We start from the raw sequence: 13,903 nt of genomic DNA, 5'->3' as shown, positions 1-13,903 counted from the left end.
CTCAAGCGCTGCATTCTTACTGTTGCTGCAACTACCTAACTCCTGACCACAAAAATAAACTTCTGCGGCAAATATGTGCTTTTTTTGACACCAGTGAACCTCCATGCATGAAGAAACCTCTACCCAGTCCTCAAGAAAATTCAGTGATAAAAATTTACTGCTAACAAGCTGACCAATTTAGCAAGTGCTTTGAAAATTAAGCCAAAATCTGAGTTTCTCTCACTCCACCCCTAGCGGATGGCCTCCATTCCGTGATGTTTTCTCTGTGCATCAACTCTTTCTGGTTTTCCGAGTATTCATGCTATTTTCTGGTTTTCTTGAATCCTTTAATAGTTTGAGCCATTATACTTTTCTATTTTTTGAAAACATCTCCATGTTGGGAGGCAGATGATGTGAAAAGCATAACAGTGAAAAAAGGTAGACAAACATTGCATAATTCTAATCCTAACCTAGTTTTATACAAGCCTTATGAAAGCAGAGGCTGTTTTTGCTTACCACTCTATCCTGGGAGCACTGTACCTGGCAAAATAATGTTTCTTTGATGAATCTTGTTTAATCGTGTATGTTCTTTAAATGAAAGGGAAGTTAATTAGAACATTCCTTCACAGAAGTTAGTCTGCAATATATCAGGTAATTATGTCTTCAAGCTCAGGTAAGAGGCCCACAGGGTGGTTGACTCTCAGTTTCAGTCTATCCAGCCCAAGGGGCAAGTGCCATGTGTTGATACTTTCTTGTTGTGAGAATGCAAAATCAGGTTTAAGTATTTTTAATAGCAACATCCTCAAAATCAATGCACGCAATAAATATTTGTTGAATGAATGGGAATATTACTTTATAAAAACAGTAGTTTTCTTCTATAAATAAAGATGGAAGAAGCTCTGTCATTTTTATTTCTCTCTACGTAAAAACCCAAACACTCAAATTAAATTTATTTACTTGTGTACTCTAATATTTTCTTCGAGTTCATTGTTTTTGGTTGAAAAAAATTCTAACCCTACTTTAGAAAGAATCAGCAGTCATAAGTGGTTTAAATCCCTCTCTCCCATATTTGGAAACTAATCTTTCTCGCACTTCATTTATGAAAGAGTAAGTGGTTTTCAATCCTGAGCAACACAATATTTGCCTAATATATTCAGTAAGTTAAAGAAAGAAAAATGAGAAAGAGCAAGCAGAATGTGTGAGAGAAAATACAAAAAAAAAATTATAATCGAAACTTAATCTGTTCACTTGGGCTTAGCTAATGACAGTGATTCTGACCCTGGAATTGCTTTTCTCTTTCCTGTCCACCGAGCTAGTCTCTCCGGGGCCTCTTCTGCATACCTTGGCATTCATTGCACCTCCCTCTCTGAAGGTTCTCAGTAACTTGATACCTGGTTTTCTGATTTGCTCTGATTCATCATCAGTGTCATCAAGAAAATAACTGACTCATCAATTAACAATCTCCAGGCAACATAATTATAAGTAGATGTTTTAGCCGTGGCTCTCTCCAGAAATCAGAACCTGAGACTCCTGCTGAAAGGAGGATTATTTTGGCAAGTGCTCCCAGGGAACAGGAGTGAGGGGCTGGCAGAGTGAAAGAGGGAACCAGGGAGTCTGAGGGGGTCTCCACTTGGACAGCGGGGGTGGATTCCATTGCGACCCTCTGAGGAGGTGTGTAGAATGGAACTCTGAAGTCTCCATCCCAGGGATGGAAGACGGGAGCATGGATCTGTCTGCTCCCACCCGCCTGGGTCAAAACTTGCCCTGTGGGCCGGCCCGTGGCTCACTCGGGAGAGTGTGGTGCTGATAACGCCAAGGCCACGGGTTCGGATCCCATATAGGGGTGGCCAGTTGGCTCACTGGGTGAGTGTGGTGCTGACAACACCAAGTCAAGGGTTAAGATCCCCTTACCGGTCATCTTTAAAAACAAAACAAAACAAAACAAAAACTTGTCCTGTGAAGTGGTCAATCCCTCACCCCAGGTCCACATGTGCTGCAGCACTAAATGCTCAGGACTTCAGAGCCACTCTGAGGTGGACAGCAAGGGGCTCCTCCTTGCTGTGGCTGAGGTGAGGAGGCTCAGGTGATGCGTGCATGAAGCTAGAATAAATGGCAGGTGAGAGGAAGTGAGGTGGGACACTTAGCATGCCTGACATGTGAGGTAAGTAGAGAGGGCTGCAGCTTTAAAAAAGAACTTCAGAGCATCCAAACAGTAATGTGGAAAAATGCTGGACATGTGCTTAAACCTGGAATGATCCCTTTCCTTCGTCCCCTCTAAATGTACCTATTCTCCACTGCCAGCTGAAATCAAAGTCCTTGCCCAAAGTCCTGTCCTGCAGCACTCTGACTCGGCAGTCCTTGCTCAGTCCTAATCTGGGTCACCCGTTACTTATATTTATTTGCGTGTATTTGGCCCTTCAATCTGAACACAAGCTCCTTGAGAATGAGAGGTGGTGCTTCACATTTCATCGTCTCCAGTCCTTTGGGCCCAGCACAATGCTTTATGGACCACTTCGATCCCAAACTGTCACACTAGCTGGGAAAGTCACACCTGTCGACAGACTTGTGTATTAATTCCTGATTTCTAATTATAAATTAGAACTTTGGTGTCTCAGGTTTGCAAATGACCCAAAGGAGAATAATGCCAGTTGAATAATTCGACAGTACCTTAGGCTGGAATTACTACTGCATTTGCAAGGCCGATGGACAAATTTCAGAGCAAGCCTGTCCCTTCCAGTGATTTGCTCATTCTGTTTTCAAATCTCTCAATCAAGAGACTTCCACAATTTCCCAGAGGAAGATTGTAACATAATATCTGTTTGTGTAGACACAGAGTTTCAAGTTTTAGACTAAAATGTCCTCATAATTTCACTACCTCTTTTTCATTTTTTACCGCATTGAATAAATTCCTGTTTTGCAGTAGTACAAAGAAGATACATAATAACATTATTAACAAATGTTCTAGCCACAAAAAAATGTAAAGGTAAATTTTCAAATAAATTGAAAGAAAAAAAAAACCCAAAACAAACCAAAAAATAAAGCTAAATTTTCAAGATTGTGAAATATAAGTTGTACGAGCAACTGGAACCTACTCCCCTAAAAAAAGAAGAAACTTAAATGTATAAAAAAACATAAAATGTTGAAGAAAATAAATCCTTTGAGATTCATTCCATGGTTGGTGCTGCTACCTCTCTTCTTTTGTGGTCTCAATAGCTAATGCTTTATAATTTGGAATCCAACAAAAGCAAAAGATAACAAGTGATAACTTAAAATTAACGCCTAAAGAAGCATGAAAACAAAAATTTCTGCTCTGTGGTACAAAGTTCACATGACTCATAGTTTACATATTATGAAAATAAATCACTAAGAAAAAAATTTTAAAAATTGTTCTACCTCCATTTAAACACTATAGGAGGATCCTTTCTAATTTTCTGCTAAAGAAAGATTTTGATCTTTGCTACCAGATTCACGTTTCCAGAAGCACCAGAAAACAAAGTTTGATGATAAAGGTAAGTGGGCACTTCTCCCAGGAATTGTTCTGGAACTCATCTTGTACATGTTTTTACAAACGAACTGATTATAGAGAGAGCAAAAGAAAATGTTCAAGTTTACAGAGAACATTGACTTCTTCTGGGTCTGAAACACCAAGGCAATGGGAATGAACTGATGAAGACTTAGTGAGGCTTTGAAAGAAAGAAGAGTTGGAAAATTCTAAAGCAAGCATGGTTAATAAAAATCTATTTAAGAAAAAAAATGTGATTTTATTCAGTCAATTATAGGTAAGGAAAGTGACCGAGGACGCTGCTCACTGTTTTCAGAAACTCCTTAGTGTGCTGGTGTGTACCCCAAATCTCTGAAATGTTGGGCTATGATTAAGGAAACATCCTGCTTTTATATTACATTATTACTTTGAAGTGCATGAAATGATCATCTGCAAAGCTGTTTGCTTTACCAAGAGATCCCTTCCAGAGCAAAGCAACTCCAGCGACCAAAAATAATGGTTACTCAGTCACATAGCACATACTATATGCCAGACACTGTTCGTCACAACAACCCTGAGAGAGATACTGTTATACTACCCATTTTACAGATAAGGAAACTGAGGTATACGGTGACTAAACAACTGACTAAAGGTCACACGGTTAGTAGGTGTTGGAGCCAGGATTCAAACGCAAGCAGTTGGGTTCCAGGGGGTTTTCTGTTTCTGGAATTCTGTGCTACCTCTCTAATACTATACTTCCAAGAATGAAGAACTTCCATACGAAGAATGAACATACAGAGCAACTGTAAGGCCCGGCCTCAAGTGAATTTGGAAATGGGAATGTCCTCAGAGTTAAAAGATCAACTGGAATTGGCCACAACCACAGGTCTGCCAAGTCACCTTACGGAGACTGAATGACTCAGGACAGTAAACGCCCTGACAATCAGATAAAGGTGTTAACCTGTCTAGAGAGGGAATCTGTGAGTCTCTAGTGGGCACTGGTGAGCCATGGAAGTGTGGAAGAGGCAGTGTCCCAGAGCTGGGGCCAGCCATGCCAGGCAAGCACAGCGGAGCGGCACCCACTGGCTGATGGAAGTGTCTAGCGCTTACCGAAAACCACGAATCCCAGCCCCAGCCTCAGAATCACCGATATGATGTTCTTCCATGTGGCTCGATTCCAATGAGAACATGTCTGGGTCAGGCTACACTAATATTCAGTCTGTGTGACAGTTATATTTCTAACTAAAAATGAACAAGTCTGGTGAATAGACTTGAGTGTATGTCTGGACAGATCAGCTTCCTTGGATCGGATCAGATCTGGAGCAATAGAAAGACTGAATTTCTGGAGCCTAGCCCAGCAAGACTGAGGGCCAGATTCTGAACCAGTTTTACCAAGTTATATGCCACCTTAGGAGTGTTTCAGCCACCAACCCATTCCTTTCCCTAGTGACAACCTGACTTCACTATGCATAACACTTAAAAAAATTATACAAGGACATTCTAAAAACAAATATGAGATTTTTCAGTCTGGAAAAAGAAAAGTAACACCATTATATGACTGAAGTCTATGAAAGCTTGCAAGATATGGCTAAGATGAATGTGCAATTGTTTGCCAATGTCTGGATTAATGAAACTACACAGTAACCTTTAAAAATTAAAGGAGTTGTTTTTGGATAAACACGTGCATATTAGAGGATATACAATTCATTCCATGGGGATGAAAATGCAATCCCTCTAGTGTTTATCGGGTCCCTACTAATTCAGAGTACTGAGTTGGGTACTTCAGAAAATACACAACAGGCAAGAGGTAGCGAACTCTGAAGTTGCTGGCAGTCTAGTAGAAGGTTAAGACAAAAATTCAAAAAGTTGCAATGGAAAGTAGGTTGATAATGGTGGAAAAAAGGAAACAGAGATCACATTTGTTTGAAACAGTCAGCCTGGGTATCACCAGAGGGCCTTCAGCTTAGAAGAGGCCTTTCCAGATTGCTGGGCATAGTGCCGTCAGGGTCACTTTGCAGCAGAAATGCCCTCCCCTTCTGCCTTGGTTCCACACCCCCCAGGCATGCAGTCAGCTTCCTATCTGGGGGACTCAGTTTAAGATGAAGTTTCTTATAAGGTGGTATCTTCTTCAATAAACAGTGCCCCGTCTTCAGAAAAATAATGTCTCTACCTCACTACTGAGGCTGCCCTCTCCACCATCAGAAACATTTAAAGTAACCTCAATATTCTAAAAGAACAGAAAAGATTTCAGCCAGCATTTTAGACACAACAGCCATTTCCATTTCTGGAACCCCTTCCATCCTCTCCCAGTCTCCCTGGACTAAAAAGCGGCATCAAGGCCACCTCCATGGTCCAGGCAAAGAACAGAATGTGCAGCTAAATCAGGAGTCAGGAGGCTGCATGTGCACCACTTCTGCTCCCAGAGCCTGGGCAGACTGGAAAGACTGAAGACTGATAATTGGGCAAGTTGCGAAAGCAAAGGCCTTGAAATCTGGTGACTGCAGATTCTTGCTGATGGAAGGTGGTGTAATAAAAATCAGTACACACATTTGGGAAGGGGCACCCTCCCAAACCCCACCCTACCCGTTCTTGCACAAGCCCAGAACAGAAAAGGGATTATGAAATAAAACAAATTAACAAAATTAAATCCTTTCTTCAAATTACTTTTGAAGTCTTTCAGGTCCCTAAAATTCACAATCTTGATCTTTCTTTTCTCATTGGGAATGGAAGTGACAGATCCATAGCTTTTTTCTTTTTTAAATCTTTTAAAAAAAAATTTTTGGCAAAGGGTGTAGATTAGCAGCAATACCTGTAGGATAAAACCTGTTTTACCAAGAGGGGAGTAGTTAAGCAAATGCCATCTGGCGTCCCAACTCTGTCTTCACAAATTACTAACTTCCCTCATCTGTAGAATGGGGATTACGATTATATAATAGGAATTTTATTACGATTATAATGAGCATTATATGGAAAAACATAGAGCCCTTTAGCACACTGAGTGGTACAAAACAAGCTGCCAATACCAGGTTGCAATCCTCATTATTTTCAGCCAGAGTCACTGTCATTTTTTTTTTTTTTTCTATAAAATAACTGGTGGCCCGGAATCACACCTCCCTGGGATCTGGATAAATATACGTAGATGTCCTTTGGCCGGAGCTTTCAGGACTGTGAGCCAACAGTCGGTGCAGGAGCGAACCTACTTCTGGCCCAAAGTTTTAAGTTCACAGAAGCACACCCCACGCCCTGCCCAAGTGCCATCACGGGGCTCGGGCAGGGCTGGGGCCGGACCCGCCAGCCTCCCCGCAGAAGCGCAAACAGGACACCCGGCCGCGGGGCGCGCGCTGCTCACCTGCCGGGGGCTGCGGCGACGCGGAGGCCAGCGGCGGCGGCGGCGGCAGCAACAGCAGCGACAGCAGCAGCAGCGGCGGCGGCGGCGGCCCCAGGCGCCCGCGCGGGCGGCGGAGGCTCATCGCGCTGCGGCCGCGACCTCCGCTCGGCGGGACCGGGCGGTGGCGGGCGGTGGCCGGCGGTGGCAGCTGTTGCGGGCGGCGCTCGGGGCGGCAGCGGGGCGCCGCGTCTCAGGCCGGGGCGTCCTTAACTTTCCGCTCTCATTAGCCCTCTCTGGTCGCGGCTTTTAGGGGCGAGGAAGCTTCACGTGGCCTTGAGGACAACCTTCGTCCTACTGGGCCCCAGCCTGGGAAAGGCGGGTCTGACCGTCCAGCACCCCGTGGGCCGGGCTGGGAAAGTTCCTCAGCGGCACTTGTGGAAACGCGGAGGCTGCGCGCCGCTTTCTCCGCACGCTTCCCGCACGGCTGTCGCCCAGGCCTTATCGGAATCAGTGCACAGCAGCGCCCGCAGCCACCGCCTCCAGGGAGGGCCGCTGCTGTCCCCGCGGATGAGGCGCCCAGAGCCGCGGGGAGAGGAAAGCCTCTCCTACACGCAGCGCCGATCCTTGGCCGCTCCGGGAGGTCTGCACAGGTGCCTGTCCTCGGCGCTTAGGGCCCCTCAGGCCCAGGCTGTTTAGCTTCAGTGCGTTTGCTGCGCTCAGAACTTTGGATTCTTTGCTTCTCCTTACTGGCCGGAGCCACCACGGGAGAGTGATTCAGGCGGGGCTGAACGGAGATACACACCCCTGAGGCCCTGCGAAGTCCCCATTTGTGTGCAGGGTCAGTTGAAAGTGACATTGTGAAGTAGGCAAAATTATGCCTTGGGTGACATTGTGAAGTTGGCAAAGGGTGCCCTAGGTGACATTGTGAAGTAGGCACAAGCATTTTATTCATTCAGTGAGCACTGACTGAGTCTCGCTTCAGGTACCAGTGATATGAAGGCAAGTTAGGAGCAAGCCTCACCACAGCCAAGAAAGGACAAAGCCATGTCAATAGACAGGGGCTGGCCAGTTAGCTCACTCGGTTAGAGCGTGGTGCTGCTAACACAAAGGTCAAGGGTTCAGATTCCCCTTACCGGCCACCTGCCAAAAATAGATACATAAATAAAGTAAGTAAACAGGTACATGGAAGTTGCCATTAGTGCTGTAATCAAGCTATGTGTAAGTGGAGAGAGAAGGGGGAAGCCGGCTGTAGTGGATTGAATTATGTCTCCCCAAACTCACTGAAGCTTGAATTGTGTCCCCCCAGTTTATGCATTACAAACTTGGCCCCTACTGTGACTGTCAAGATGGTGGGAAATCCTGTTAAGGTAATTGAGAGGTGAGGCCTTGAAGAGGTGATTGGATTGTAGGACCATGCAGTAGTGAATGGATTAAAAATGGTGGCCAGGGGTGTGATTCGGAGGGCTTTAAAAGGGGTGTGAATGAGTGGGTTAATCTCTTTCTACTCTCTGTGCTCTACCATTTTCACAATGTGATACTCTGCCATCACTGTCACCACTGCCAAGACCTTCACCAGCTGTGTTCCCTGGACTTTATACTTCCCAGCCTCAGAAACTGTAAGCAATAAATTTCATTTTCTTTATAAATCACCCAGTTCCATACATTTTGTTATAAGCAGCAGAAGCAGATTAATACAGAAAATTGGTACCAGAGAAGTGGGGTGTTTTTTTATAACAAATACTTGAAAATGTGGAAGCAGCTTTGGAACTGGATGTTGAAGAGAGGACTTTGTGGAAGCTGGAACTTAAGAGCTGCGAACCAGAGTATTTGCCAGAAGAAATTTCTAAGCAGCAAAACATTCAGGAACTCTCATAGCTACTTGTAACAGCCTACACTGAGTTATGGTAGCAAAGGCACAACATAAAGCCAGAATTTAAAAGGGAAGCAGAATGTAAAGATTAGGAAAATTTGCAGACTGGCCATGTGGTAGAGAAGCAGCGGTGCTAAGATAAGTACAAAAAAAGGGACTCAGAAGAAGGGGGGGAAAGGCCCTGAAGGCATTGCAGAAGTCTCTGGGGCCAACCCTAGGGAGACAGAATGGTCTTGGGGAACAGGCCTGAGGTGCTCTCGAGGGGCTCACTGCCCAGGGCCACCTTGGAAAGCTGCTTTGGCTGCTCCAGCCATGGCTAAGTTGGCCCCAGGTATGGCTGGACCTGTGGCTTTGGAAAATACAAGCCAGAAGTCTTGGCAGTGTCCTCGTGGTGTTAAGTTTGCCAGCTCACAGAATACCAGAGCTGTGAAGGCTTGGGAGCCTCCACAATTTCAACAGATGTATAGAAAAGCCTGGGGACCCAGGAAGAGATTTGTCATGGGGCAGATTCACCACAGAGAGTCTTTGCTAGAGTGATGCTGAGCAGAAACATGGGGTCAGAGTTGCAGCAGAGAAACCACAACAGCATCATGCCTAGTGGAGCCATGAGAGCGGGATTGCCAGAGAGACCCCAGTCCTGTGGTGCTACCAGGGTGGGATGCCAGCCTGGGAGAGCTGAAGTATCAACTGAGACCAGGAAAGCCATAGAAGTGGAGCTGCCTGAGGACTTGAGGACCCAACCCCCGCACCAGTGTGCAGAAGACATCGAACACGGAGTTGAAGTACATGATTCACCAGTTCTGAGATTTAACACCTGCCCTGCTGGGTTTTAGAATTCTTTGGGAACTATTACACCTTCTTGTGTCCTATTTCTCCCTTTTGGAATGGGAGTATGTACCCTATGTTTGTCCCACCATTGTATCTTGGAAGTAGACAACTTGTATTGATTTCACAGATGGGATTTGAACTTTAGACTTTGAGTTGAAACAAGTTAAGACTTTGGGGGTGAAATGAATGTATTTGCATGTGTAAAAGACATGAGTTTTGGGGGCCAGGGGTGGAATGTAGTGGATTGAATCATGTCCCTCCAAACTCACTGAAGCTTGAATTGTATCACCCAAGTTTTATGTATTAGAAACTTGGGGAGGCAGCGGCACCAACTCAGCAGCCCCCACAGGTTCCAGGCCAGGCAAGACCCCACCCCTGAGAAACATGACCCACTGACCCTCCGGCCCCAAGTCAGCAACAGGCAGCTGAGTGTCAGCAACACTCCCTGCCACTGCTACAGACACCAGAGTCGAATGAGTGGACTGTGAAAGCCTCTGCCATGATGACCAGTGGAGAGATCCTAGAAATATGAAAAACCAAGAAAGTATGACACCACCAAAGGAATATAATAACTCTCAAGTACTAGATCCTATAGCACAGGAAGTCCTTGAAATGACTGACAAGGAATTTCAACAATTGTAAGGAAACTAAGTGAGATTGAAGAAGACTCAGTTAGATAACAAAATAAAATGAGAAAAAGTATATAGGACCTGAAAGAGGAAATATACAAGGAAATCAATGCCCTGAAAAAAAATGTAGCAGAGCTTGTGGAGCTGAAGGATTCATTCAATGGAATAAAAAAGCACAACAGAGAGCTTAGCCAGCAGGCTAGAACAAGCAGAAGAGAGAATTTCTGACCTCGAAGATGGCCTGTTTGAAATAATACAGGTGAGTGAAAAAAAAAAGAAAAAAGAATTTAAAAAATTGAAAAAATCTAAGAGAGATAACAGATAACCTTAAGTGCTCAAACATCCAAATCATGGGTATTCCAGAAGGGGAGGAAAAAAGGAAATGGCATTGAAAACCTATTCAATGAAATAATAACAGAAAACTTCCCGGGTATAAAGAGAAATACAGATCTTCAGATTCAGGAGGCTCAAAGATCCCCAAACATATTCAACCCAAAAACGTCCTCTCCAAGACATGTTATAGTCAAATTAGCGAAACTCAAAGACAAAGAGAGAACCTTAAAAGATGCAAGAGAGAAATGTCCAGTCACCTATAAGCGAACCCCTATCAGACTAACATCAGACTTTTCATCAGAAACCCTAAAAGAATGGGATGATATATTCAAAATACTAAAAGACAAAAACTGCCAGCCAAGAATACCTTACCAGCAAGGCTATCCTTCTGAAATGAAGGATAAATAGTATGTTACCCAGACAAACAAAGACTGCAGGAGTTCACTACCACATAACCAGCCTTACAACAAATTCTCAAGGGAGTACTGGGTCTGATACCTGAAAAACAACCATCACTACCATGAATACTCAAGAAAGAACAAAACCCACCAGTAAAATAAAAATGCTAACAATAAAGAGAAAAAAAAGTTTATCTACCACCCCAAGAAAGCAACAAATACAGGAGACAAAGAGTAAATCAGAAAGAAAAGAAGAAAAGATATTTAAAACATCCAAACAAAATTTGATAAAATGCTGGGAGTAAATCAACACTTTGCAATAATAACTCTCAATGTAAAAGGATTAAATTCCCCACTCAAAAGATACAGACTGACCGATTGGATTAAAAAGATGAACCCAACAATATGCTGCCTTCAAGAGACTCACCTCACTTGTAAAAACACACATAGACTAAGAGTGAAAGGATGGGAAAAGATATATCATGCAAATAGAAAGAAAAAACAAGCTGGAGTAGCTACTCTTACATCAGACAAAATAGACTTTAAACCAAAACCATAAAAAAAGATAAAGAAGGCCACTATACAATGATAAAAGGATCTATCCATCAAGAAGATAAAACAATCATAAGTATATATGTACCCAACATCAGAGCAGCCACATATATAAAGCAAACACTATTAGACCTAAAGAAAGAGATAGGCACTAATACCATAATTATAGGGGACCAGAACACCCCACTCTCAACACTGGACAGATCATCTAGGCAAAAAATCAACAGAGAAACACAAGATCTAACCAACACTTTTGACCAGTTGGACTTGGCAGTTATTTACAGAATATTTCATCCAGCAGCCTCAGAATATTCTTTCTTCTCATCAGCACATGCAACATTCTCCAGGACAGACCACATGTTAGGTGACAAATCAAGTCTCAACAAATTAAAAAAAAATTGGAATTATTCCATGTATTTTTTCAGACCACAATGGATTCAAACTAGAAATTGATAACAAATGAAACTCTGGAAACTATGCAAATACATGGAAATCAAACAACATTCTACTTAATGACATACGGGTTCAAGAAGAAATTAAACAAGAAATCAAAAAGTTTATTGAAACTAATAAAAATAATGACACATCATACCAAAACCTGTGGGATACTGCAAAAGCAGTACTAAGGGGGAAATTTATTTCATTAAAAGCTTACTTCAGAAGAATGGAAAGATGGCAAGTAAACAGCCTAACACTTCACCTTAAAGAGCTGAAAAACAAGAACAATCCAAACCCAAGGTTAATAGAAAGAAAGATATAATTAAGATCAGAGCAGAACTAAATGAAATAGAACCCCCCCAAATGATACAAAAGATCAATGAAACAAAAAGTTGGTTTTTTGAGAAGATAAGTAAAATTGACAAGCCACTAGCAAGGCTAACTAAGAAAAGAAGAGAGAAGATCCAAATAACAAAAATTAGAAATGAAAAAGGCGATATTACAACTGATACCTCAGAAATACAAGGAATCATTAGAGACTACTATAAACAACTATACACCAACAAATTTGAAAATCTGGAGGAAATGGATAAATTTCTGGACACACACAAACTACCAAGACTGAGCCAAGAAGACAGAAAATATGAATAGACCAATAACAATCAAAGATATTGAAAGTGTAATCAGCAGTCTCACAATAAAGGAATGCCCAGACTTCACTGCAGAATTCTACCAAACCTTTAAAGAAGAATTAGTGCAAGTTCTCCACAAAGTATTCCAAACATTTGAAACAGAGGCTATTCTCCCAAACTCATTCTATGAGGCAAACATCACCCTGGTACCAAAACCAGGCAAAGACACAGCAAAAAAAGAAAACTACAGTACAATATCCCTGATGAATATAGATGCAAAAATTCTCAGTAAAATACTAGCTAATAGAATACAGCAACACATTCATAAAATTATCTCCATGATCAAGTGTGACTCATCCCAGGGATGCAAGGTTGGTTCAACATATGCAAATCAATAAATGTGATACACCACATCAATAAAAGCAAAGACAAAAACCATATGATCATCTCTAGATGCTGAAAAAGCATTTGACAAAATTCAACATTCATTCATGAAAAAGACCCTCTATAAATTGGTTATAGAAGGAAAGTATCTCAATACAATTAAAGCCATATATGACAAACAATGTTAATATCATCCTGAATGGTGAAAAGTTGAAAACTATTCCCTTAAGAACAGAACAAGACAAGGATGCCCACTCTCACCAGTCCTATTCATCATAGTGTTGGAAGTACTAGCCAGAGCAATCAGGAAAGAGAAGGAAATAAAGGTCATCTAGATTGAAAAAGATGAAGTCAAACTGTCCCTGTTTGCAGATGATATGATCCTATATATCGAACAGCCTAAAGACACTACAGAAAAACTCTTGAGTTGATAAATGATTTCAGCAAAGGTGGAAGATGCAAAACCAACATGAAAAAATCAGTAGCATTTCTATACTCCAACAATGAACTGTCAGAAAAAGAAATCAAGAAAGCCAGCCCATTTACAATAGTCACCAAACCACTGTTGAGAGAAATTAAAGAGAAGACAAGGAGATGGAAAGATATCCCATGCTCTTGGATTGGAAGAATTAACATTGTGATGTCATACTACCCAAAGTGATCTACAGAATCAATGCAATCCCCATCAAAATTCCAATGACATTCTTCTCAGAAATGGAAAAAACAATTCTAACTTTCATATGGGATAACAAAAGACCATGAATAGCCAAAGAAATCCTGAGCAATAAATAAATTAATTAATTAAATAAAGCCAGAGGCATAATACTACCTGACTTTAAACTATACTACAAAGCTATAGTAACCAGTACAGCATGGCACTGTCTTAAAAACAGACACACAGACCAATGGAACAGAATAGAGAATCCAGAAATCAACCCATATACCTACAGCCACCTGATCTTTGACAAAGGCACTAAGACTACACACTGGGGAAGAGACTGCCTCTTCAGTAAGTGATGCTGGGAAAATTGGACATTCATATGTAGGAGAA

General features: G+C 42.3%; 1 protein-coding gene across 1 annotated transcript in view; it reads right to left on the bottom strand.

The window, feature by feature from the left end:
* Positions 1 to 6,930, bottom strand: part of PLBD1 (phospholipase B domain containing 1) — a 56,712-nt gene extending 49,782 nt beyond the window's left edge. The window contains exon 1 of the mRNA XM_063115710.1: positions 6,810 to 6,930. Within this exon, the coding sequence (XP_062971780.1) occupies positions 6,810 to 6,930 (121 nt within the window). The remainder of the gene's footprint in view (positions 1 to 6,809) is intronic.
* Between the last annotated feature and the right edge of the window lie 6,973 nt (positions 6,931 to 13,903).

The sequence above is a fragment of the Cynocephalus volans genome, chromosome 12 (genome assembly GCF_027409185.1).
Source record: "Cynocephalus volans isolate mCynVol1 chromosome 12, mCynVol1.pri, whole genome shotgun sequence".
NCBI classification, from domain to species: domain Eukaryota; kingdom Metazoa; phylum Chordata; class Mammalia; order Dermoptera; family Cynocephalidae; genus Cynocephalus; species Cynocephalus volans.
Note: the sequence above shows the minus strand (reverse complement) of the source record. Positions and strands in the feature narration are given on the sequence as shown.